We start from the raw sequence: 25840 nt of genomic DNA, 5'->3' as shown, positions 1-25840 counted from the left end.
GTGGCTAATGGCTTCTATAGTGGACAATGCAACTATAGAATATTCGTATCATCACAGAATGTTCTATTGGAAAACACTAGGTTAGATTTTCCTCTTACAAAGGAAGCCCTGAAAAGGAACATTATGAGCTTCAGAGAGATCCAGAGTAGACTTGACCTATTCAGTGACTCTCTCAAGAAATATTTGGCACCTACTGTATCCCAGGTCCTGGATACACAATAGTGGGCAATTGTGGCAGCTGGTCCTTTCCTGGGAGTGAAAAGGCACTTGCTTGCGATGTATTAGGTGCCCAAGCCCAGGCTGGGGCAGCCAGGAAGGCTTCCTGGAGAAGGGGACATTTAAGCACAGACCTGCATTCTGAGGAGGCACCAGTGAGGCTGAGTTGCTCTCCAGATCATGTTCTTTTTGGCCCTCTGGATCTTTTGTCACAGATTGTCCCCACTGTCTGGACTGCCCCCTCCTCTTTTTCCCCAGGGAGGGAAGTAGTGAGACTAGTTCCCTCAGCTGGGACCAAGCAGAGTCTCTCTTGAGCCACTAACTGCTGAGCTCTTTTCTGTGGTCTCTACTCTCCTCCCACTGGCCATGTGGCTTCAGAGCTAGGTAAATTCAAGACTTGGTGAAAAACAACAACAACAACATAAAAAAAAAAAAAAACAGGCACTCGGGTGGAGGACTCCTCCTGAGAAGTCAAACCTGCATATCTGGTGAGGGATGCAGAGTCTGTATGCGTTGCTGAACTCAGGTTCAGCTGCTCACCACTCAGAAGCCAATAATTTGAGAGGCAAGTGTCAGTGAAAGGAAAGGTGCTTTAATCAGAGAAGCCGGCAGTCTGGAGAGAAGGTGGACTTGTGCACTGACACCAGCTGTGAAGATTCTGCTCAGCCATACCAGTTTTTAAAGGGAAAAATTGGTGGGAAGAATCTCAGTGAATCATCTAGACAGGAGGTTGGGTTCTTCATCATTCTCCATTGTGTACAGACTGGCTGACTTTGTCTTCAGATGCTATCTTGCCTGCATGATCTGCCTGCAGGATTACTAAGTGAGTTATCAGAGGTAGACAGCTACTCATTTTGTTTTTTAATTTGGCTGCAGTGGGTTTTAGTTGCAGCATGCAGGATGTAGTTCCCTGACCAGGGATAGAATCCTCACCCCCTGCATTGCGAGTGAGGAATCTTAACCACTGGACCACCATGGAGGTCCCCATAGAACTACTCATTTTTTAACTGCCTAATTTTTTCATTCTTACTTCTTTTCATTTAGGAAAAGAATCAACAGTTTAGACAAGGCTCGGGCTTCCCAGGTAGTGCTGGTGGTAAAGAACCCACCTGCCAATGCAGTTGACTTAAGAGATACAGGTTCGGTGCCTGGAGGAGGAAATGGCAACTCACTCCAATATTCTTGCCTGGGAAATCCCATGGACAGAGAAGCCTGGCAGGACACGACTGAAGCGACTTGGCAAGTATGGAGTGCATTCAGGAGAGCTAAGGAGTAAGTTTCAATTGCTTAGTGATCTCATTCTTATAATTGGGCTCTGTTAAAGTTAGGAACAGAAGTGGGCCAACAGGAAAAGGGTTAAAGAGAGGCTTTCAATTCCCCACTGCCAAACATCATTTCATATCTATCGGACTAGGGGGCAAAGATCCATCTTCTGTAACTTCTTTATGCTAACAATGGGCACAGTATTTATTCTGAGTGGAAAATGTTAACATGGATCTGTAGCCTGTCTTTGTTGACAATTTCAGTTGCCTGCTGACATATATGGGCAGAGTAAACTACAGTCAGTTTGATCCTCACAAAGATCTAGGTTATTCTGAGACACGTATGTTAATCTGTTCTCAGTTGAGGCCAGTTCTTAGAACTGCACTAGCCATGGCTTCAGTACTGCTCAAGATGGAGCGGCTTATGTCACGGCTGCAGTCTGGTCACTATGCAGTTAGGGTCTTTCCCCCTGTTGGTGGTGTAACCACGCATTCTGGGAAACAAACTCACTCAGAAGGGCAATGCAGATAGTGGAGTGCAGTTTATTACACCGGCGGGCCCAAGGCAGAGTCTCCTCTTAGCCAAGGACCCCGACCAGCATTTGTGAAAATCTTTTATACCCCATGTGTATGTGTCTGAACACACCACTCCAAATTCCTTGAGACTTACATAAACCAAGGAAAATACAATCCCAGTAGCCCCATCATTCATGTGCTGTGTGCTCATGTGCTCAACCAGTCAAACAGCTGGCCAATAATCAATAAACCTGAGGTTACACTCTGATAGATACAGAAACATTTATGGCCTGTCTGGAGGAAGGGGTGATTAGTGTATGTTTTCTCTTACATGATGAGTAACCTAGATAGGATCTTCAAGGTTCGCTGTCTGGAGTGGGTCTTATCCTTCTGTTGTTGTTTTCATAGGCACTAAACACAGAGTTCAGAGTCTGTGTTTGGAAAGGTGGCTGAGCATGATCAGCATGAACAGGCCTAAGATGGAGTCCAGGCCCTATGAATTCCTTCTTCATTGGCAGTTATAGTATTTGTAAAACAACTCAAGAACATGCATCAGACAGAGTCTGTGACTCTCTCGTCCTCATCAGTAACTGCTTGGTTTGGTACAGGGAGAAGGGTGAGGGAAGGGTGGGGCCACCGCAGGCTAATAGATTCCGTTAATATCCTGAGGCCCACCCTAAGGTGGGTCCCCACCCTCTCCAGCCCTGAGTTCCTGCCTGAGTCAGCCTGGGTAAAGGGTAGGGAGTAGCCACTCCCATCCATAGTCTGGAGGGAGCCAGAGCAGAGGGAGGCTCACTTGGGGATCCTACTGTAACAGGAGGGAAAGGGGCAAAGCACTACTTTTGAAAGAGTGACATAGCCCAAGGACACAACATAAACCGATTAGAATCAAATGGGACTGAGATGGCAGACAAGACTAGACCTTAATCCTCAACCAGCAAGTGAAAAAAAATGACACACCCAGAAGTGCCAGGACAGTTCCAAGGCACTGTCAAGACTAAGGAGAGGATGGTGGCCCAAATCCTGGAAATCTCTGCCCCTTCCCAAAAATAGTTGGAATAATCCTCCCACTCATTAACATATGAAATGACCCAGCTGATAAGAACTAACCACACCCGGTTTGGCTGCTGCGCTCCCTCTTTGCCATGGCCTACACTCTGTGGAGTGTGCCTCTTTCTGTAGCTGAATAAATTCATTTCTCACCTATCACTTTGTCTCTCACTGAATTATTTCTGCTGTGCAACATGAAGAATTGGAGCTTCATTAGGTCCTAAAACCACTGTGGGTTTTGGCTGGGTTAGAGTCCCAGCTATATGGGTTCAAGTCCCAAGCAAGGTTTTGACTGGGTTTGAGTCCCAGCCACGTGAGTTCAAGTCCCAATCTGTGGTAAAAGGTTTCACTATTATCCCCCTGCTCTACTAGAGCCCAGCTGCTAGTCTCCTCCCCACATGGATGCGCAGCAGCATCCACCCCCACCTCGACCTGCGCCCTCTGCCAATCCTGCTCCTCCTCCTGGTGCCCTGGGCGGAAATTACATCCGTGCTGTAGTGAACACGGAAATTGGCAGTTCACTGACCCAAATTCACACGCGTGTTTTTGAGGGGAAAGAAGGGTCAGAGTGCAGCCCATTAGGCCCTGCATGGTCCTCATCTTCCACACGGTCCATCTCACTCAAACCTCACAACCATGGAGTAACTGGTAGGGAGGATTATCTTCACCTCCGTTACAGGAATTAAGGTTGGGAGGGGAAGTTTGCCAGAGCCAGCTGTGGTGAAGGCAACAACGCTTTCCTGGACGCCTAGCCTGGACCCCCGTAGCGCCCACCCAGCCTCATGTTTGCATTTCACTCGCGCCCTCCTTCCCCACCTCCCCCTGCCTCTGGCCCCGGAGCCCCAGCCTTGGAGTGGGGGGCGGGGGAGGGCGGGAAAGCGGGGATCAGGGGCCTCCCCGCCCCCCGCCCCCGCCCGGGGTGCTTAGGGTCGGTGGGAACAGAGCTCGGGCTACGGCTAGGAGCAGGGGTCCGAGCCCTCCGTGCCAGCCCGAGCGCCGCTGGAGACCGCTGAGCCGCCTTTTGTTTCGCGGCTTCTGCGGAGTCACGGTCACATGCGCTTCCGGCACGGGGTGTTCCGGGCGCAGCGCCAGGGCCCGGGGACTTGCCCGCCCCTCGGCCCAGCCCGCGCAGGGCCGCCCTTCTCCACTCTCCCGCGCGCCCGCGGGCCGCCGGCTTATCTCGGAGCCCGCATCCCTGGAGCCTCCCTCCCGGGGGAGTGCCTGTGGGCAGCTCAGCTCCGATGGCCTCTTGTCTTCTCTGAACAACGCGTGGATCCTTCCATGGCGGCCTGGCGCGGTCCATACCCAGATGTTTCCTGGGGTCCACCCCACCCCAGACAACACCCGGCGCTCAAAATCGGGAGCATCCCTTCCGGATGGAGCGGTAAATGGGTGGTGGACAGGTACTGAGCTCTGTTCTCGTCATTTCATGGGGTGGCCGAGCAGCACCTAGCCTTTCTCCTGCCCCTACCCTGACTCCTGCAAACAGAAACAAAACAGCCCACCCAGGGCGGCCGCCACAGACCATCTAAGGGCCAAAACCCCAGAAAAGGGGCCAGCCCTTCTGTCCTGGCCTGGCCACCCCTGCTGTAGCACTCCCAGGCCCAGGCTGTGCCCTGGGACACTTGAGAACCTTGGCGCCTCACGGAGGAGGCTGTCTCTGCTTCGCTCAACAGAATTCAAGAATTCATTCAACAAATATTTATTGAAAGCAAAACTATGTGCAGGGCCACCAAGTCTCTCCCAGAGGCCGGCTCCTTGTTAAACCTCCTACAAAATGCGGGTGGATTCTCCTTGTGTTCAAGCAGGACTGCCCAGACTCTCCCCTGTGAGGTTCAGCTTCCCCTAGAAGGGCTTCATTCAGAGCAGCTTGGGAGGCCAGGAATGGGGGCCCTGCCTGTCCCCTGCTTCCCAGTGGAGAGGGAGCAGGGAGTAGCAGTGCAAGGCTTTGGGTGAGAATGGAGTAGGGACTTGGGGGCACTTTCTGTCTCTGGGCCATCCTTCCCAGGGGCCTGGAGGGACTGGGACAAAGGATGGGGGGATCTGGGGGTGGAAAACTGGAAGAGGAGAGGGAGACAGCCGAGGGGGCAAACTATGGGGCCAGAGGTGAGGCCGCACATGTGCTGTGGCATCAGGGCTTGGTGGGGAAGAGCAGGCAGGTGAGCTGCCGGCTGCCGCTCTGTCTGTCCAGGAGCGGGAGGGGGTGCTGCGTGTAGTGCTGGACCATGGCAGCCACGGAGGAGAAGAGCTGGACAGGGAGGGGAGGGCATCGGTGAGGCCCTTGAGCCCTGTGCCAGGAGAAGCTTCCTGAGGGGGGCTCTGGCAAGGGCGCCTTTGGACATTTTTCTACACATTTTCCTTCCTGTTTGCCCCATGAAGCTCCACTGCATCCTGCTGCCCCATTCCAGGCCTTCCCTGTGATGGCACCAGTGCACATTTGCCCCAAACAACTCTGGGGCCCCTGCCCGGGACCTCCGGTGTGGGGACCTGAGGAGTGACTGTCTCTAGTTTGCAGCCAGGCAAATGCTGGGTGCAAAGTTGAGTTCTTGGTACAGACAAAAATCTGGGCTACCTGGGCCTTGCCCTTTTCCCAGCTGGGTTCATACAGGTGCAAATGCCCCGGCTAGGTCTTGCAGGAGGGGGCATCTCCTCCAGAGTAGAGGGGACCTCTTCTCAAAGTGCAGGCTTTTGGGAAAGAGTTCAGACTTGTGGCCAAGGAGATTGATCACCCTTGGAGAGGATGAGATGGTTGGATGGCATCACCAACTCCATGGACATGAGTTTGAGCAACTCAGGGAGTTGGTGATGGACCGGAAAGCCTAGCATGCTGCAGTCCATGGGGTCGCAAAGAGTCGGACACAACTGAGCGACTAAACTGAACTGATTGATCACCCACTCCAGAAAAAGACAAAATGTGGGGTTTTCCCCAGGGAAATGCTCCCAGCTGGGCCCAGGGGCTGCTGTGCTGAGCTTCACCACTTCAGCACCCACCTCCTCATGGTTCCTGCCCTCACGGCCCAGGGCATAGTGGCGACCGTCAGCCAGCCGCCTGATGGGAATGTTGAAGACTCGGCCATGGAGAAGTACTGCCAGGGTGAAGGGCTGGGTGCCGTGAGGGCCTGAGCTGGGGCGCACAGTGTAGGCTCCATCCTGGGGAGGAGCGCCCATCCATTAGCCTCACATTTCCAGCGGCAGCCCTGACTCCAATCCCTGCCCAGCTGCTCCCACCTGCCAGCCACAGCCCCTGAGCAGAAGGGGTTTCTGAGAAGGCCCTGGGGGTCTGCAGTGGGTGGCCCACCTTCTGGCATCGGAGCAGGGCGCTCTCAGCAGCATGGCGGTCACAGTTCCCTGAGTACCAAGGCTGACCCAGCAGATTGCCTTCCTGTACACACACCCAGCAGATCAGTGATATGCCAGGGCACCAGATTGGGAATGGGGAGCAGAGAATACCCTGGTGGCGTGCAGTTATTTGTGTTCCTGTTGGTCTTCCCCAGGCTGAGTCCACGCGAGCTCAACAAAACGTGTCCTGTCTAAAGCCACGCACACACATCCAGCCCAAAAGGGCTCCTGGGTGCGGACCTGGGCTCTGCCCCTGAAGGCCTCCCTCCTGCCCCCCAGCTCACTCGCAGCCCCTCCTCACCTGGGCACCTGAGGTGTTCTGGGTGGTGGCTATAGAAGAAAGAGAGGTTCTTCTTTCTGCCGGAAGAAGCAGATTATAGCCCTGGGGCTGGCCAGGGATTAGACCTGGGAGGCTTTGGGCCCAGCTGCGAGGGTGGGGGAGGTCCCAGGAGGTGTTCAAAGGCTTGAAGGCCAAAGTGGGACACCTAGTGCTTTGCCCCTCCCCTCCTAGGGGTCCCGGTAGGACCCACCGGCTAGGCTACGCGTGACCTCCAACTGAGGAGTGATGTTAAGGTACAGGCTGGGAGCTTCCCGATTTGGTGCAGACCCTGGAAAATGCCCAAGGGGGTTCCTCTCAGACTTGCTGTCAGCTGGAGTCGGAGCTGCAGGGACCCCCTCAACCAAGCAGGGTGCAGGGGGTCTGGGAGTCTGTGGTATGCAGGGCTGTGGCTACGGAGGGCCCCACATGAGTGCCTGGATCCATGCTGGTAATGCCCATACTCACCTTCAGAGGTGGTCTTTGATGCTCCCTAGGACACAGGATGTTGAGTCAGGCCTGCTCCTTTGGGCCAGAAGTCCCACTCTGAGCTTCCCTCTCCCCCTCAGTCCCAGCTCACTTCCGCAACCCCGCCCCCTAGCTCCACCCCAACCCCAGCCTCTTACATTCTGAGCTTCTTGGGGGGTTATGGTGGGCCTGTGGGGAGCAAATTGGGAAACAAGGGCTCAGGGCCTTTACCTCCTTCAAAAGAAAAGGTTCAGTGACCCCAGAGATCTCAGGATCAAGGCTGGGGAAGCCTGGGTTGGCCATTCCACCCCCCACACACACACATACACAAACTTGGGGCACTCACCTGGGCCCCACGGATATCCTTGGTAGAGGGACTGGGGCCGTCAGGACTGGGGAACTCAGAGTCTGAGTAAAGGCTGGGACTGAAACAGCAGGGCTTAGCATCAAGCAGGGAGCTCCAGGAGCCTGGGGCGGGGCTGAGGGGCAGCTGCAGAGTCTTCTCTGCTTCTCTACAGCTTGACCTTTGGGGAGTCTATCCAACCAGACAGAGCGCTGTCCTGGCCACAACAGCTGGGAAGCCCCCACAGCCCCTGATCTAAGGGGGTCCCCTCCATGGCAGGCAGTGTGGGTCACTCTAGACCAGAGGCATCTGTGTGTGTGTGTGTGTGCCTGAAGGCAGATATGTGTTGGTGGGACACTGAGAGAGGACGGGGCAGACAGTGGAGCCAGAAGACTGTGCTGTGCTGCTGGTGGGCAGCCGAGGGCCTCAGGGCAGGGTGGGGTGGGGTGGAGGGAGGGGTTCACCTGGACTGGGCTCACACTCCACATAGATGTCCTCATCGGGCTCATTCGCAGGGCCTGGCACCTAAGATAGGGGGGGAGTGTGGTACCCAGGGTTTGAGCAGTGAGTGGGAAGGAGGACAAAGCCATCACTTGGGGGAGCTATTGGTACCTCAAACCACCCTCCCCCCCCCCCCCCCCCCCCCCCGCCCCCCCCCCCCCCCCCCCCCCCCCGCATCCTAGGTGGAACCGGAATGACTAAAAGTACTCCTTTGCCTGAAGAGGGCACCCATGAGTACCTCCTTCCCATCCTGGGCTCAGAAAGCCTGAGAGTCCAGGAGGAGCTCTGGGCAGGCACCTCCCGGGGACACTGGCTGGCACCCTGCCAGAGCCTCTGGCCGAAGGGGAAGGGTCCTGCTCCAGGCCTCTTCCCCTGGTTTTAGGGATATTTCCTGGCCCTCCCACCCCACTCAACCACCACCACCAACTTCCTAGCCAGTCCTAGAGTGAGGGGCCACTCACCGCTCGGGCCGGTTCACCCAGCTCTGGTAGGAAAAGGAGAGACCCACCAGTCAGGAGCAGCAAGGAGAAAGGAATTCAGTGAAACTTAGGCTGGAAGAGCGGAGCTTCCTTGGAGCTTCTCTGAGGGGATCCTCAGAGCCAGCTTTGAAGTCCCAGGAGAAAGCCCTCCTCACCCCTAATTGCTTTACTTCATACCCCAGGGTGCCCCCCAGCTGACCCAGAGACCTCAGCAGGTGCCCAAGGGGCCCAGGAGTCAGGGACTGTGAGTGAGGGCCTCAGCCTCCTCCCAAACTGCCTGCTCTAGGGGGATCAGCAGGTAAAAATGAGGAGCAACTGGGGGGATGCAGCAACTAGGCAAAGCATCAGACCAGTGTGAGGCCAACTCCACTCTCCCCCTGACCTCATGGGATCCACGATTCCCCTTCTCAGGCCAGGGAATGGGTGGGCCTCGGAACGAGACTGGACATCTCTATTACCTCGCCTTCCAAAGGGCCAGCTCTGCTTCAGGGCCTCCAGTGGGCTCGGCGCCGCCTTGGGCTGTGGGCACAATGCAGTGGCAGGAGGGAGAACGGGGGTCAGGGAGCAGTAACATGAGGAGGGCAAGACTAGCAGGGTGGGATGCAGAAGGACTGTGTGTATCTGTGCAGCTTAAAAAATAAAAAACCCCGACTCTTGTGACCCCATGGACTGGCCCACCAGGCTCCTCTGTCCATGTAATTCTCCAGGCAAGCATACTGGAGTGGGTTGCCATGTCCTCCTCCAGGGGATATTCCCAGCTCAGGAACTGAACCCAGGTCTCCCGAATTGACAGGCAGATTCTTTACCGATGGAGCTACCAGGAAAGCCTCTGCCCCCAAAAACTATAACACAAGCGTTAATGTGCAAAGGGGGCTCTTTGCCTCTATTCTGTGGCTCTTTCTTCGTTGTGAACCTCTTTTTCTTTTTATTCCCATACAATATAGGATGAAAGTGGCAGCTCTCAGAGCCCACACCCGGGATCATGGAGGGATGACAGCTGGCAGTGAGTGGCAGCTGAGCGAGGGCTTTCTTCACTCCACAGGCAGGGAGGGTCCTGAGGAGCTCTCAGCTTCGAGAGGTAGCGGAGCTTCAACACACCCACCCACCCCCGACTCCCCACTCCTGGCCCAGGTTAGAAGGCTGAGTCTTAGATGATGCTGATAGGGAGGGTGCAAGGACCAGACCAGGCAGGTGGGAGGAGCCTCTCAACAGGGCTCTGGCTTCCGACAAGCAGCTAATTTTTCAGGGGCCTCTTGAATGCAGATGTGGGGGAATCTTGCATATGGGATGCCTCTTAGATTTACTCACTGGAAAATGGTACGCTGGGGTGGGGCGGGCAGGGAGGCTGTGTACCATCTCTGGCTGGGGCTGTGGTGGTGGCAGTGGTGATGTGGGAGGGCCCAGGGGAGCAGAGCGATCTGGAAAACACTCCAACATTGTGACTCTGTGGGCTCCTCCCACGAAGGTTCCTGTTTTCCTCTGGCCCCCTCAACCCAGTCTCTATTCCTTTCTCTCTCCCTCCCTCCCCTCCCTTGCTCTCTGGCTTCCCGACTGCCCCGTCGCCATGGCAACTGGAGGCGGCCAGCCTCCCTGCCCCCACCTGGCTGAGCTGGGAGCTGTGGGGGTGGGATGCCAGCAGCGACGGGGACTCTCCTGGCATCCCTACCCTTGCTCCAAGTTGTACAGGGATCTCGGAGGGGGGTCGCCAGGCCCCAGGGACCCTGGCAGGCCTCCTGCTTTTCTGCTGTTGCTGTGGTTACACGGCCCCTCCAGGCTCGTCACCCCTTTCCAGTCATCCTCCCTCTCCCCTCCTCCCTCCCTTCCTCCATCCCTCTCTGCCCAGCCAAGAGGCCTCAGTGACTGCCAGCTGAGACCTCCCCTCGCTGCCCCAGGCCAAACAGAAGGGGAGGAAGCAAAACCTGGGCCCTCTTCCCTTGTGGGGACCCTCCCGTTCTGCCTGATCCCCACCTCTCTGCCTCAACTTCCCAGCCCTCACCCGAGTACAAAGAGTCCTCCTCAGTGCCAGAAAGGTGGGCAGGGGTGAGGTGGCGGAGTAGAGCTTCACAGGGGGGCAGCTCATATTTATCCTCCTCCTCTTCCTCCTCCTCTGGGGCTTCCAGGAAGGGATGCTGAGCACAGGAAGGACAGAAGGGATACAGGAGCAGTGGCGGCAGCTGCTGCCTCCTCCCACCCACCAGCTCCGGCTCAGCAGCTGGACTTACCCTGTGTCTCCAGGTCCCTGGGACAGACAGAGGAGATGGGCTGGGTTCGTCTTTTCTCCAAGCTTGGGAGTCTGAACAGGAGACTGGTGAGACTGGCCTCATCTCCTCCCCGCCCAGCCCCTCTCTAGCAGAAAGACTTGCTCTCTCTCCCAGATATAATAAACTATCTGCACTTTTCCAGAGGCCTCAAAGGAACCATTCATGATGGGCTTTCCCAACACTGCAGGAGGACCAGTGAGGCATTTTGGAGATAAGGGGCCCTAACGGCCTGTTCTGTCTATGCCAGGCCTCCACCCCATGTGTGCGTGCATGCTAAGTCACTTCAGTTATGTCTGACTCCTGTGACCCCCAAGGACTGTAACCTGCCAGGCTCTCCTGTCCATGGCAAGAACACTGGAGTGGGCTGCCACGCCCTCTTCTCCAGGAGATCTTCTGGACCCAGGAATGAAACCCGTGCCTCTGCGGCTCCAGCATTGGCAGGCAGGTTCTGTACTACTAGCGCCACCTGGGAAGCCTGCCAGTCCTCCACCCCATGCAGCTCTAATTCTGAACTAGACAGATGAAAGAGGTAGGCCCAGTGACCTAGAAGCGCTGAACTATAATGGGCAGGGGGTATGCAGAACCCCCAGGGGAGACTCTGAAGGGACCCTGCACATCCCAGACTACAGTCCATGGGGTCACCAAGAGTCAGACACAACTGAGTGCACACACACGCACACGCTACACATCTGGGAGGGTGATCACTTACTTGCACATCTTGGAGGTGGAAGCGGTGGCCCCGACCTGCAATTGGACTGTAGTCAGCCCTGCCCAAGGGGCCCTGAGTTTGTGTCAGGCAGACATCGCACAGCCCAGGGACAGTCACAGGCATGGCATGTCCCCTGAGTTGGGCGACAGCAGCCTGGGACCAGGGAAGCGGGAGGAAGAGTCTGGGGGCAGAGCTCATGGCCCTGGGTGCACAGCTTGAGGAGTCGGTGCTCCAGGGAAGCCGGCAGCAGGGGAGCCCTTGTGTTCCCCGGGCAGTGGAGGCACATGAATGATCTCGCGGGGCGTGGAAGGACCAGGCAGAATCAGCACCACTCTAAGGATGGCTGTGCCCTGGAAAGTTGCAGCGAGGTGGAAACGAGAGGAGGGTGGAAAAAAGAGAGGAGCCCGAGGACTCACCTGGGCTTTCTCCTGCTGAGCTTCTCCTGAAAAGGGTCAAGGAGGGAAGTAAAGGGGTGATCAGTACATCTAGGATGACTCTCCATGTCCGGAGTCCTGGGGCCCCACGGTGGGCAGGTCTGTATATCAGGGGCTGCCCCAGAACCAAGTCTCACCATGGCTAGGGTGAAGGAGCTCTGCCTCCCCAGAGCTCAGGTTCTACCACAAATGGCCTGGGGACAGGGGCCCTATTGTTCCTATCATTTGCATCTCACAAGCTCCAGGAAGGAGAACCTGCTGCGGCCTCCAACCCCAGGCCAACTTCACCCATGCCACTCCTAGCCCTAGCTTCCCCTGGCCTCCCTTTCAATGCCTCCCACAGCTGAATCTCTAGCCCCTCTGCCCCGCACCCCCCCCCCCCCCCCCAAAAAAAAACGAGAGGAAGAACTCCCTCTTCAAAGCCCTGGCCCTCAACACTGGACCAAGGGCCCCCCAGTTTCCTGATCAATGTTCCCCTCCTCCTAGAGTTTCAGACTCCACTCAGGATCAGCCAGCCCACACCTTTTCCCAGTTGACAGAAGACAGGGCATTAGATCCAATTAAAAACAGGAGATAGGCTTTCCCTGGTGGCTCAGTGGTAAAGAATCCACCTGCCAGTGCAAGAGACAGTGGTTCTATCCCTGATCCGGGAAGATCCCACATGCAGCAGAACAAGTAAGCCACAACTATTGAGCCTGTGGTCTAGAATCCAGGAACCCCAACCACTGAGCCCACAGGCTGCAACTGTGAATCTCGTGCGCCCTCGAGCCCGTGCTCTGCAACAAGAGAAGCCACTGCAATGAGAAGCCCGTGCACAGCAACCAGAGAGTAGCCCCAACTCTCAACTAGAGAAAACCTGCACAGTAACGAAGACTCCGCACAGCCAAAAACAAAACAGGAAACGATCCCTGCAGACAGTCTTCTTAAATCCTTTGTGCCTGCTGTCATTTGCTGGTGACTGGTGATCGATGATCAAGGAGATGAAAGTTACTGAAAAGCTCAGAATTACGTAGTTGTATTTAGTTTGCTGCTTTCTCTTGATTTATTTATTAATTTATTTGTGGCCTCACTGGGTTGTCTTTGCCGTGCATGCTTTTCTCTAGTTTTGGGGATCGAGGGCCACTCGTTGCAGTGCTTTCTCTTGTTGCAGGGCTCGGACTCTAGAGCGCGGGCTCAGTAGTTGTGGCAGACCAGCTTAGTTGCTCCGTGGCACGTGGGATCTTCCCAGAACAGGGATTGAACCTATGTCCCCTACATTGGCAGGCAAATTCTCAACCACTGACGGCCAGGGAAGTCCCTGATTCCTTTCCTGATGGATGTAGTTATTCATTTGGTAGGTAGTTACTACTGAACGTCCACTATATACCAGGCATCAATCCAGGCTCGGAAGGTGCTGCAGGCAAGCTGAACAGGCAGGCATTACACACACATTTCCTCACTGGATTCTCACAATAGCCTCATGGTGTGGTTCCTAATTGTTTCTCTGCTTTGCCGATGAGGAAAATGAGCATATTAGTCAGCTCAGGCTGCCATCAGAGAGTACCCCAGGCTGGGTGATTTAAACAACAGAAGTTTATTTCCTCACTGTTTTGGAGGCTAGAAGACCAAGGTCAAGGTGGCGTCAGGGTTCATTTCTGGCTAGAGCTCTCTTGCTGGCTTGCAGACAGTCAGCTTCTTGCTGTGTCCTCACATGGCCTTTCTGTGATTGCAGGCAGAGAGAATTCTTTTCAGAGAGATAGGTTTCTTTTCTTTTCTTTTCTTTTTTTTACTGTGGAGCATTTTTAAAGTCTTTATTGATATGTTACAGTATTGTTTCTGTTTTGTCCTTGTTCAGTCACTAAGTCATGTCCAACTCTTTGCAACCTTGTGGACGGTAGCACACCAGGCTCCTCTGTTCTCCACTATGTCCCAGAGTTTGGTCAGATTCACATCAGTTGCTTCAGTGACAATGTAACCATCTCATCCTTACTACCCCCTTCTCTTTTTATCTTCAATCTTTCCCAGCATCAGGGTCTTTTCCAATGAGTCAGCTCTTTGCATCCGGTGGCCAAAGTATTGGAGCTTCAGTCTCAGTATCAGTCCTTCCAGTGAATATTCAGGGTTGATTTCCTTTAGGATTGACTGGTTTTGATCTCCTTGCAGTCCAAGGAACTCACAAGAGTTTTCTCTAGCACCACAGTTAGAAAGCATCAATTCTTTGGCCCTCAGCCTTCTTTATGGACCAACTCTTACATCTGTACGTGACTACAGGAAAAATCATAGCTTTGACTATATGGTTTCTGTTTTAAGTTTTGTTTTTTGGTGGCAAGGCATGTGGGATCTTAGCTTCCCGACCAGGGATCAAACCTGCACCCCCTGCATTGGAAGGCAAAGTCCTAACCACTAGACCATCAGCTAAGTCCCTAGAGAGAAATTTCTGATTTCTTCTAATAAGGACACCAGTCCTATTGAACCAGGGCCCCACTGTTACGATCTCGTTGCCCTTTAAAAAAAAAATGTTCTCGTTTCCCCTTAATTACCTCCCTAAGGGCCCAGTCTCCAAATACAATCACATGTGGTGTTAAGCCTTATGAATTTGGAGGGAGACAAATTCAGTCCAGAGCACTGAGACTCAGAAATGAAGTAACCTTCCCAAGGTCATACAATTGGTAAGTGCTGGAGGTGGGATTCAATGCAAGTTTTGTGCAAGCCAGAGCCTAGGCACTAGCCACCGAGCATCCTGTACCTCACCTAGGATTGGGTCTTGACCCTCCTTTCCTGTGATAGAATTAGAAACGTCAGTAGTCACAGGTTTCCTTTAGATGCCCGTAACATCCCAGTGCTCTGTTGTTCAGTTGCTAAGTCGTGTCTGACTCTTTTGTGACCCCATGGACTGTAGCCCGCCAGGCTCCTCTGTCCATGGGATTTCCCAGGCAAGGATACTGGAATAGGTTGCCATTCCCTTCTCCAGGGGATCTTCTTGACCCAGGGATCAAACCCACATCTCCTACATTGCCGGGTGGGTTCTTTGACACTGACCCACCTGGGAAGCCCCGGTGCTCTGTTACCTGAGTGGACTTTGGAACTCTAACGTCTGAGTTTTGAGGCAAAAAAGAAACGGGCAGGCCAGGCCTTGTGTCAGGCTCTGTTTAGACAGGAAATGAGGGGACACAGATGAGGATCATCAAGGTAAGACCTTTCTAGGGCACTGTAACTTTCCTGTGGCTTTTATTTTGGTGACATCCTAGCTGTTAGCTCAAAGGAACAATGAAGGCCATGTACTCGCATCTCTGGAGGCTGGGGGCACTGGGGAGAGGGCCCAGGGCTGGAGCTGGCCACAGACAATAGACAGGAAGACCTGATAATTCTTGGGACCTGCAAGCAAAAAGACACTTAAGAAGCTATGAACTCAGCAACAGGAAAGGATGAAATAGGGAACTTCCCAGGTGGTCCAGGGGCTAAGATTCCATGCTCCCAATGCAGAGGACCCAGGTTCAATCCCTGGTCAGGGAACTAATATCCCACATGCTGCAACTAAGACCCCACACAGCCGAATAAAGAAAGAAAGAAAAGGGTGAAATAATGCCATTTATAGCAACAGGGATGGACCCAGAGATTATTATACTAAATGAAGTAAGTCAGATAGTAGAAGATACATATCGTGTGATATCGCTTATATATGGAACCTAAAATATAGTACAAATTGAGAATTCCCTCCTGCGCTGGAGGTTAGGATTCCTAGCTTTCACTGCTGTGGCCTGGGTTCAATCCCTGGTCAGGGAACTGAGAACCTGTAAGCCGTGGTATGGCCAAAAAATAAAAACAAAAACATTTAATAAATATATAAAGATTTAAAAAATAGTACAAATAAACTTATTTACCAAACAGAAAGAGACGCACCAACATAGAAAACAGACTTGTGGTTATCAAAGGGGAGGGAGTGCACATGTCAGTCGCCTCTGACTCTTGGCGACCCCGTGGACTGCAGCCCACCAGGCTCCTCTGTCCATGGGATTTCCCAGTAAGAATACTGGAGTGGGTTGCCATTTCCTTCTTCAGAGGATCTTCCTGACCCAGGAACTGAATCTGCATCTCCTGCTTGCCAGGCGGATTCTCTACCGCTGAGCCACCTGGGACACCCTAAAGGAGGAGGGAGGAATAAGCTGGGAGTAGGGGATTAACAGATATACACTACCATATATAAAACAGATAAGCAACAAGGATTCACCACATCGCATAGGGAGTTATGTTCAGTATCTTGTAACAAACTGTCATGGAAAAGGATCCAAAAAATAGAATGTATATATATATGTACATACATGTATATATATAGTACATATATAGGTATATATGTACTATATATATATGAAACTAACACAATATTGTAAATCAACTATACTTCAATAAAAAAGAAGTTATGGAAAGTCATTGGGGTGGTTTGAGAGGTGCCCATTTGGTGTTGTAGGAAAAACTAAAAAGAAAATCAAGAAAGAATCCAGGCTTGGAGTCCAGGATAGGGGTTTCCTCCTGACCTCCCCTCCCTAGCTGACCTTTGTTCTATATTTAGACCATCAGGCAGGGGGCAACTTCCCCCCTACCTCAAAGGGACCTCCTGTCAAACTCAATAGGATTCTCTAGACACTATCCTGATGTGAACCCCAAACTGAGTGGTCTTCCCAGTCCAGACAGCTCTGGCCTCAGCCACCTCCTCTCCTGTTCAGGGTTTTGCATAGGCAAATGCCAGGGCCTGGGAGAGGGAAGTAGAATGGAATCCATGGCTTCTGGGTGGGGGCACTGGCTCGGCAGATCAGGGAGCAGGGACGGACAGAGGGTGTTTCATGGCTTTGTGTCACCGCAGCCAGGCCTGTAGCACCATGCTTCACGCTGATGACACAGGCAGATTTGGGCAGCCTCTTTACCCATCTTTGGCACAGCATTGTCTTGTGCACATAACTATAGCTACTCCTTTGGGATGAATTCCTAGAAATGGAATTGCTGGAAACTCACATTTTAAAGGTTCCAGTGCCCCACTGTCTGGCAGCATCTGAGTGTCAATTTTATGGTCCTCTCACAGCTCCCAGTGATTCTCTGCATATTCCAGATCTCAGCTGCTGATCGCCAATGATAAGAGGCCAACATCTTCAGGCGCAACATAGTCTAAACCCACGCTAAGAAAAAAAACAGCTCTGGAGAGCAGTGTTCCCCCCATTTGCATGATCACAAGAATCACTGGAAGACTTATTCAAGTCTTAGGTTCCCAGACCTTCCCTGAGATCTTAAAAATCGGATGTTCCAGGAGGGAATTGGGAATCTATATTATTTTAAACAAGCATCCTAGATGATGCTTACAAACGTTCAAGTTTGAGAAATGCTGCTCTGAAAAACGCTTCTCATTCTGAGAAGATGCAATTCCTAGGACATCTTTAGAATCACAGTCAGCCTTTAGCTCATTGGGAACACAGAGGTTGCCAGCAAAGAAGAAATGTGACACAGACCCCGCCCTCCCGAGATCCCTCCCAGTAATAGAGGACAGACCCCAGGAGACGTTCCGTCTCGCTAGGGTACAGTTGTCCTCTGTGTCAATGGGGATGAGAACAGGGCATTCCTTGTGGTGGAGGCTCTTCTGCTGAATAAGATGGAGCACGTGAAACACACACTGGGCTTCCCTGGTGGCTCAGTGGTAAAGAATTTCCCTGCAGTGTAAAAGAGACGGGTTCAGTCCCTGGTTGGGAAGATCCCCTAGAGAAGGGACTGGCGACCCACCCCAGTATTCTTGCTTGGCAGGCTTCTTGCAAGTCCATGGGGTCGCAAAGAGTTGGACACGACTGAGTGACTGACAGAGAGTTACATGAAACACAGCACATGTGCAGTATCACCTCTTCCCGAGGAGGTGGTGCTGAGGTCCATGGTGGTGTTGCCAGCAGACAGGGAGGGTGGCCAAGGTTGGCTGGGGTCCCCAGCATGTGTGAAGCATTGTGGGCAGGAGGGGGTGGTTTCTGAGGACCTGATGGAGGACAGGTCAGCGGGCTGCGGTCAGAAGTTTCAGAGGTGGGAGAGTGTAGGTTATGGAGCAGGAGATGCTGAGATGCTGACCCCTAAAGGCTGAAGATCTGCCATTCCCACTGGCTGTGGGGCACTTCCTGCTTTGGGGGCCGCCTCCTTCAGTGTTGTAACTTCTTGCCTCCAGTCCCAGAAGCCAGATGAGGCTTTCCCTGGCCTCCTTAACTGCTGGGGTGCAGGCATTCTGCCAGCCAGGTGCCCCAACACTGGGCTTTGTAACCAAAGCTGGCATCCCAGGGCCATCTACCCTAGGGACGGGGTGATTGCTATATCCTGTTTCCAGAGGGCAGAGAGGCTGAGACCCCAGTGGAACCAGGACTGGGATCAGCTCAGCCATGGCCTTTGGGACATTGTTCCTGGCTCGTTCTCTGGTCTTTCTGGTAATGTAACCAGCTACAGAATATTTTTAATAAGTTACTTTCCAGTCTAAACTAGGTAGGGCAGGTTTCTCTTCCTTTCAATGAAGAACTCTGATTTATAGATGGAGCATCAGTGGGAGCACCACAGGAATACCAAGAAGTCCCAAACTGGGAGGGCCGCATCCAGGTATCTCATGAGAGTAGGAGGCAAGGTAGAAATAAGTGTCATAGCTTTATAGTTCTATCATAACTCTATATTTCTATATATTTTTCTTGGGCTTTTTATATGACAAGCATTAATTAACTTTCTAACTTTAAAAACTAATGGACTTTCCTGATGGCTCAGAGGAAAAGAGTCCACCAGCCAATGCAGGGGATACAGGTTTGATCCCTGGTCCAGGAAGATTCCACATACCTCAGAGCCACTAAGTCCATGTGCCACAACTACTGAGCCTGTGCCCTGGAGCCCAGGAACCGCAACTACTGAAGCCTGTGTGCTCCAGAGCCCACGCTCCTCAACAAGAGAAGCCACTGCAATGAGAAGCCCACGGACTGCAACTAGAGAGTAGCCTCTGCTTGCCAGAACTAGAGAAAGCCAGGGTGCAGCAACACAAACCCAGACAAAAATAATTGTTTTTAAAAAAATCAGTCAATACAGGTCAAAAAATAAAAAGAAGGAAGCAAAGGAGGGAGGGATGACCTGGATTTCAGCTATGAGGAAGCACTGGGAGAAGGATAACCCTGGGAGTGGGGGGCAAGGCCAAGGGTAAGTTCTGGGGGTCACTACAGGACAACCAAGGTCCCTTAAGCCAGGGAAGTAGGGGGACAGGTGGAAAAAATCAAAAGCATAGTGATAAGACAAGGTTTCTCCTCCCGGGAGAATAGGAATCCATCAGGGCAAGTGGAAGAGGGTGGGGTAGAAAGAGGGAAAGAACTTTCTGACCATGAGTTAGGACCACATAGGTCGCAGAGGATGGGGAGGGGGAAGTGGGGAGGGAAGCAGGACCTCTGAGGGGTAAGGGAGAATGAATGAGTCTTAAGGATTCCTAAGGATACGTTTACCTGAACAGGTGGTCTAGTTACCAGCCCAAGAAGCAAGTAGGAAGAGGCGTTAGGCCAAGTGAACTGTCTGCAGATGGGTTAAAGTTGGTCGGGGGCAATCTTGCAGGAAGGTGGGTGGCAGGAGGGAGAGAAGGAGCCTTCCTGGGCTGATGAGAGGAGGGCAATGTGGGAGCTGGTTTAGCACAAGCTGGCAGAAGCCCTCCCCTACCCCCTCACCCCATTCCTGGCTGCCGCCCTCTCAGGCTTGCTGACTCAGCCTACTCTAGTGGCAGCTGTGACATGTGATGGAGGCTGACCGATGACACACAGACCAGCCTCCTAAGAGCAGTCTCTGGCCCCTATCCCTCCCTGATGCACCTTCATTTATTGCTGCAGCTTCAGAGCTTTGTGACCAGCCTCCCTCCATCTTCCTGAAGGTAGATACAAAACTCCGTGTTCAGTTGGTATTTTTCTAGAGAGCAGAGCACTAGCTTTCTACAGATTCAGCAGTAGTTAGGGTTGCGGCTGAAAGCTGAGGTTGGCTTTCTCTGGAGTCTAGGGTAAAGCCAGGTCTCTGTACCACCCACCCTGCACTTCCCTGTTCTGGATCACTAACTCACAACAGATTCAGTCATGACCCAGCTCTGCCTGAAACCCTTGCTCGACCCTCCCCCACCTTCTGACCCCTTGAATGGAGACAAAGTCTTCCTGTTGCCTTGTAAGATCAGCCCTACCTACCTCTCCACCCCCACCTCCCTCTCCAGTCCCAGCCTTTCCATTTTCCCCCATGCATGCACTTTCATTCACCTTCTGTCTGTGGTTCCACCATGACTGGGCCCCAGGTGGCCCCAGCTGCAACCTGTTGACTTAAGGAAATTTCATTTGGAAGAAATTTAGATCTTTATTGTCCTTACGGAATATGGCAAAGAGGGAGGGCACTCTAGGGACCTCCCTGACTGTCCAGTGATTAAGACTCTGAGCTTCCACTGCAAGGGGGCATGCGTTCCATCCCTGGTCACGGAACTAAGATCCCACGTGCTGCACAGTGCAGGGTGGGGTGTGGGGAGAAGAGAGGACTCTCTTAAAGGCAGTTTAAAAAAGAAAAAAAGGAAGAGGGACCTCCCTGGTGGTCCAGTGGCTAAGACTCTGCAGTCCCAATGCAGGGGGCCTAAGTCTGGCCCGAGTCTGGGCCCGAACTAGATCCCACATGCCACAACTAAAATGCAGCACAGGCAAATAAATAAATAAATATTTAAAGAAAGAAAAAAGGACTTTCTTACATGTATGTTCTACTTCAAGAATTGTTACCATCCCCTCCAAATCCACTCTCATCGGCTCTGCAACTGGCAACCTTCACAGATGATGTGATTACCTTGTCCCTGCCCCCAGACTCCAGCCTTCTCCCTCCTCAACTCCTTATCATGCAGATCACCAGAGCTCCTTTAGCTGTCCTTAAACTTGATGCATTAATCCACTGCCCAGATTCTGCCTGTGAGAGAGCCCAGCAGGTGTCCCAGTAGCCGGAAGCCTGGATAAGGTGGGGGCAGGGAGGCTTCCCTGGTGGCTCAGACGGTAAAGAATCTGCCTGCAACCCAGGAAACCTGGGTTCCATCCCTAGGTCAGGAAGATCCTCAGGAGAAGGGGATGTCTTCCCACTCCAATACTCTTGCCTAGAGAATTCCAAGGACAGAGGAGCCTGGCAGGCTACAATCCATGGGGTTGCAAAGAGTCGGACATGACTGAGCGCCTAAGATGCACTTTCACACACAGGGTGGCTGCCAACACGTGTAATGGTACCTGGCTTGGTTCATCCCTTTCTAGTCTCAAACAGGCTCCTTACTTGGGGGCTGTGCAGGAATGACCGCCACCCCTTGCCTCCCTCTTCCTTCAGGCCACAGCTTCTGTGACTCTCAGAAGGGGTCTCAGACCAGGGTACTGTGTCCCACACACACATTCTTGGGGCTCCCACTGTAATTATATCTGTGGGTACGTTTCAGGGCTAGACTGTGAACTCCCACTCAACTATAAGAGCTCTACATGGGTAGCAACTGTGTCTGTCCGGTTCATTACCGAATCCCAAGTGCCTGGCCCACAGCTTGGCACATACCAGGCTCTCAAAAACATTTGCTGTAGCTGCACATTCAAATGTTACTCACTCTCCACTGCCTGCTCAAAGCCCCGCCCCTCCCTGCAAACAGCCTCCATCTCTCCCCTGAAAGGCCCATGGCTTGCTCCTTTCCTGTCACGGGACACCAACCACAGGCCTAGGCTCAGCACAGTGTCCAGCAGCCCTTTCCCTGTTTACGTGGGTGCAGAGTCGCTCAGTCGTGTCCGAGTCTCTGTGACCCTACAGACTACAGCCCACCAGGCTCCTCTGTCCGTGGGATTCTCCAGGCAAGAATACTGGAGTGGGTTGCCATTTCCTTCTCCATTCTCTGTATATCTGCTTCTTAAAATGCAAATGGTTACCAACAGCACTTCTCTGGGTACCTTTGACCCTGCCATCACCCTACTAGGTCCCTTCCTCTATTTACCTTAATAAGTGGAGGCTGGGCATCTATTTCTACCCCCACTTTCCCTACACTCCACCCCTCTCATTCCCCAACCCCACCCGCACCCCCTCCCTGGCCAGATATAGAAAGGCCCTACTTAAGCTTCCTACTTCAGCTCCTATCTGGAGAGCCAGGCATCTCCTGTTGGCATTGCTCCCTTGTTCTTTCCGCCCATGACTGATGAGCCAGAAAGAGTATGGAAAACCGACCTGGCCTTCAATCTCCCCCTCAGGAGAGACCTGGAGCTGCCACTCACGGATGTGTCTCCGGTCACACATCCTTCCCTGATGGGTGTGGAGAGCCCTGAGATCACACTCCCCACCTTTACCAACGGAAAAGCTGGGACTAGAGCGGAGATGAATGCTGGGCCTTGGGCCAAAGCCATCTGATTATGTACACAAGACCAAAGCTCTCAGGGCCCTCTACTCTGTCCCGGCCTGCCATAGGGACCTGAGCAGTTGTTCCACGGCAAAGGCCGACCCCTGGTGGTGGTAAGAGGCATGGCGGGCTGTTCCTCACCTAGACTGGCTGACAGAGGAAAGGGCGAGGCCAGCAGGACCACAGACTTGGTCTTCAACCAACTGTTGGTGTAAGGACTTTGCTTTGAAAAACCAACAGAAATTTTTGAAGTCCTATACAAATGCAAGATTAAATATATACATATATATATATATATATATATATATATATATACATACAAACAGTATTGAAAACCTTAGAGATAAACTCAACTATAATTCCACTATAAGTGGAAGATATTACTAAAATAATGAATTTGTTTTGTTTCTTAAATATTCACTTATTTATTTGGCTGCACCAAGTCTTAGTTACGGCATGTGGGCTCTAGTTTCCCACCAGGGATCAAACCTGGGCCCCCTGCAATGAGAGTGCAGAGTCTCAGCCACTGGACCCCTAAGGAAGTCCCTGTTTATGGTTTTCAAACGCTAGTTTAAACATACATTTATTGAAACATACTTTTATTCATGTGCCAAGGATATCTCTGCCAAAGTGGAAATCTTGCTGTTGCACCGATGTGTAACCAGGATAGGTGAAAGTACTTTCATGTACAGAATGTGTATGTTTCTGAGTTGCTCCCAAGGCCCTGAAACCCAACTTTTTTCTTTTAATTTTTATTTATTTTTGGCTGCACTAGGTTTTTGTTGCTGAGTGTGGGCTTTCTCTGGTTGCTGAGAGCAGAGGCTATTCTCTGTTTGCTGTGTTCAGGCTTCCCCCTGCAGTGGCTTCTCTTGTTGCAAAGCATGAGCTTTATGGTACGGGGGTTTCTGTAGTTGTGGCTCACAGGCTCAGCTGTCCCACAGCACGTGGAATCTTCCTGGATCAGAGACTGAACCCGTGTCCCCAGGACACCAGCAATCGAACACGTCTCAACCACTGGACCACCAGGGAAGCCCAAAAGAACCCAGCTTTTGGTGCACCTTATCCTTAGATATATTTCCTGTAATGACTTAATAATACTGCCCTGTGATTTTAACTGTACCCTGCCGGTTGGATCTTCAGGAAGCAGGGTTAGGTGTTAAATGGCTTTGGCATATCCCTGGCAAGTCACACAGGCTCTTACTGATTCAAGAGTGGTGCTAAGTCTTGGAATGCAGGAGAGAATGGGCTCTTATAGAGTGCCAAGGACTGTCTCCAAGTTTCTATGGCACCTATCTTTCATCTCTAGGGGCAGAGGGGCTACTCAACAAAAGATTGGTTGTCTTGTTATTGAGGCTAGGTTTGGCTGCTCGCTGATGGAAGCCAATTATTAGAGAGGCAAGCTTCCCAGGTGGCGCTAGTGGTAAAGAATGCACCTTCCAAAGCAAGAGACAAGATTCCTGAGTCAAGAAGATCCCCTGGAGGAGACAATGGCAACCCACTCCAGTATTCTTGCCTGGAGAATCCCATGGACAGAGGAGCCTGGTGGGCTACAGTCCATGGGTTCGTAAAGAGTCAACTGAAGCGACTTAACACGAACAAGCAGCAAGAACAGTCAGTAGAAAGGAAAAGTGAGTGATCTGGGGAGAAGGTGGACTCGTGTCTAGAGACCAACTCCAAAGACTCTGCTTAGCCATGAAGTTTTTCTTTTAATTTTAAATTTATTTATTTTTAATTGAAGGATTAATCTGCTTTATAGAATTGTGTTGGTTTTTGCCAAACATCCACATGACAGTTTTTAAAGGGAGACCTGTGGGGGAAGAATCTCAGTGAATCATCTAGGCAGGTTGGGTTCTCTATCATTCTCCATTGTGTACAGACTGGTTGACTCTATCTTCAGATGTTATCTTGCCTGCATGATCTGCCTGCAGGATTGCTAAGGGGGCTTTTGGGGGTAAAGAGCTTAGTCATTTTTAAACTGCTTAATTCTTTAATCTTCTTTTATCTAGGAAAAGACTCAACAGGCTAGAGCATAAGTCAGGAGTTAGTTTCAATTGCTCAGAGAGCTCATTCCTATAACTAGGCTCTTAAAAGGTTAGAGGGTGGACCTCCCTAGTGGCTCAGACAGTAAAGAATCAATGTAGGAGACCTGAGTTCGATCCCTGGGTCGGAAAAATTCCCTAGAGCAGAGAATGGCTATCCACTCCAGTATTCTTGCCTGGAGAATTTCACGGACAAAGGAGCCTGGCAGACTACAATCCATGGGGTCACAAAGAGTCAGACACGACTGAGCGACTAACACTCTCACAAGGTTAGAGGATAATAGAAATGGGCAAACAGAAAAGGGGCTAGAGACTTCCCTGATGGTACAGTGAATCCACCTGCCAATGCAGGGGACATGAGTTCAATCCCTGGACTGGGAAGATTCCACATGCCTCAGAGCAATGGAGCCCGTGAGCTACAACTAGTAAGTCTGTGTTCTAGAGGCCTCCAGCTGCAACTAGTGAGCTCAAGTGCTGAAGCTACTGAAGGCCGTGAGCCTAGAGCCTTTACTCCTCAACAAGAGAAGCCATCGCAGTAGGGAACCACCACACTGCAAGGAAGAGTGGCCCCCACTTGCCAAAATTAAAGCCTGGGCAAAGCAGTAAAGACCCAGTTCAGTTCAGTCGCTCAGTCATGTCCCACTCTCTGCGACCCCATGAATCACAGCATGCCAGGCCTCCTGTCCATCACCAGCTCCCGGAGTCTACTCAAATTCATGTCTATCGAGTCCGTGATGCCATCCAGCCATCTCATCCTCTGTCGTTCCCTTCTCCTCCTGCCTCCAATCCCTCCCAGCATCAGGGTCTTTTCCAATGAGTCAGCTGTTCGCATGAGGTGGCCAAAGTACTGGAGTTTCAGCTTCAGCATCATTCCTTCCAAAGAAATCCCAAGGTTGATCCCCTACAGAATGGACTGGCTGGATCTCCTTGCCCCAGTGCAGCCATAAATAAATAAATGAAAAAAGGGACAAAAATGCTACTTTGTCTTAACAGAAATACTTGGAAACAAAATATCTAAGAACTTCTGGCAGCAATGGCATGCTTAGAGACCACCTCACAGTTAATATGACCCCTACTCCAGTTACCAAAAGGAACCTGGGCATTTTGCTTTCAATATCCTCTCTGGAGTTGTTTCTAACTGTTCCAAGATTAAATGGAATACTTATAGAAAGCAGCTAGTCTTCACCTAACTACAGAAGAATAAAATCTCATTGTGATATTACAGGATCATGGTTATATCTTCTTGTGTGTGTGTGTGTGTGTGTGTGTGTGTGTGTGTGTGTGTGTGTGTGCGTTAGTCACTCAGTCTTGTTCAACTGATTGTGACCCCATGGGCTGTGGAGCCCACCAGGCTCCTCTGTCCATGGGATTCTCCAGGCAAGAATACTGGAGAGGGTTGCCATTTCCTCCTCCAGGGATCTTCCAGACCTAGGGATGGAACTCAAGACTCTTGCGTCTCCGGCTGGGAAGCCCTAATACCTTCATAAACTAGGTGTTTTCCACCTTTGATGATCAGGGAACAGCAGTATATGGCCAGA

At 52.0% G+C, this 25840-nt stretch overlaps 1 protein-coding gene and 1 long non-coding RNA gene across 7 annotated transcripts; one reads left to right on the top strand and one right to left on the bottom strand.

The window, feature by feature from the left end:
- The first annotated feature begins 3549 nt into the window (after window positions 1-3549).
- On the top strand, window positions 3550-10890 carry LOC121819036 (uncharacterized). Its single transcript, XR_009599818.1, has 2 exons — window positions 3550-4447; window positions 9435-10890. It is a non-coding gene; the product is annotated as an uncharacterized LOC121819036 (long non-coding RNA).
- On the bottom strand, window positions 4731-12054 carry SH2D6 (SH2 domain containing 6). 6 transcript variants are annotated; one of them, XM_015094344.3, is made up of 16 exons: window positions 11877-12054; window positions 11461-11495; window positions 10713-10783; window positions 10487-10619; window positions 9799-9908; window positions 8949-9009; window positions 8473-8495; window positions 7975-8035; window positions 7514-7592; window positions 7326-7356; window positions 7168-7192; window positions 6914-6991; window positions 6685-6740; window positions 6343-6426; window positions 6036-6194; window positions 4731-5292 (listed from the first exon to the last, which is right to left on the bottom strand). In XM_015094344.3, exons 1-16 carry the CDS (start codon window positions 12032-12034, stop codon window positions 5176-5178), a joined length of 1281 nt encoding a protein of 426 aa, XP_014949830.2. In that variant the 5' UTR covers window positions 12035-12054; the 3' UTR covers window positions 4731-5175. The 6 variants fall into 6 exon arrangements, with proteins under 6 accessions (XP_014949830.2, XP_042101977.1, XP_027822534.1 ...); XM_042246043.1 differs by having other exon boundaries at window positions 10487-10783; XM_027966733.2 differs by lacking the exon at window positions 6914-6991.
- Window positions 12055-25840: the final 13786 nt, after the last annotated feature.

The sequence above is a fragment of the Ovis aries genome, chromosome 3, assembly GCF_016772045.2.
Source record: "Ovis aries strain OAR_USU_Benz2616 breed Rambouillet chromosome 3, ARS-UI_Ramb_v3.0, whole genome shotgun sequence".
NCBI lineage: Eukaryota > Metazoa > Chordata > Mammalia > Artiodactyla > Bovidae > Ovis > Ovis aries.
Note: the sequence above shows the minus strand (reverse complement) of the source record. Positions and strands in the feature narration are given on the sequence as shown.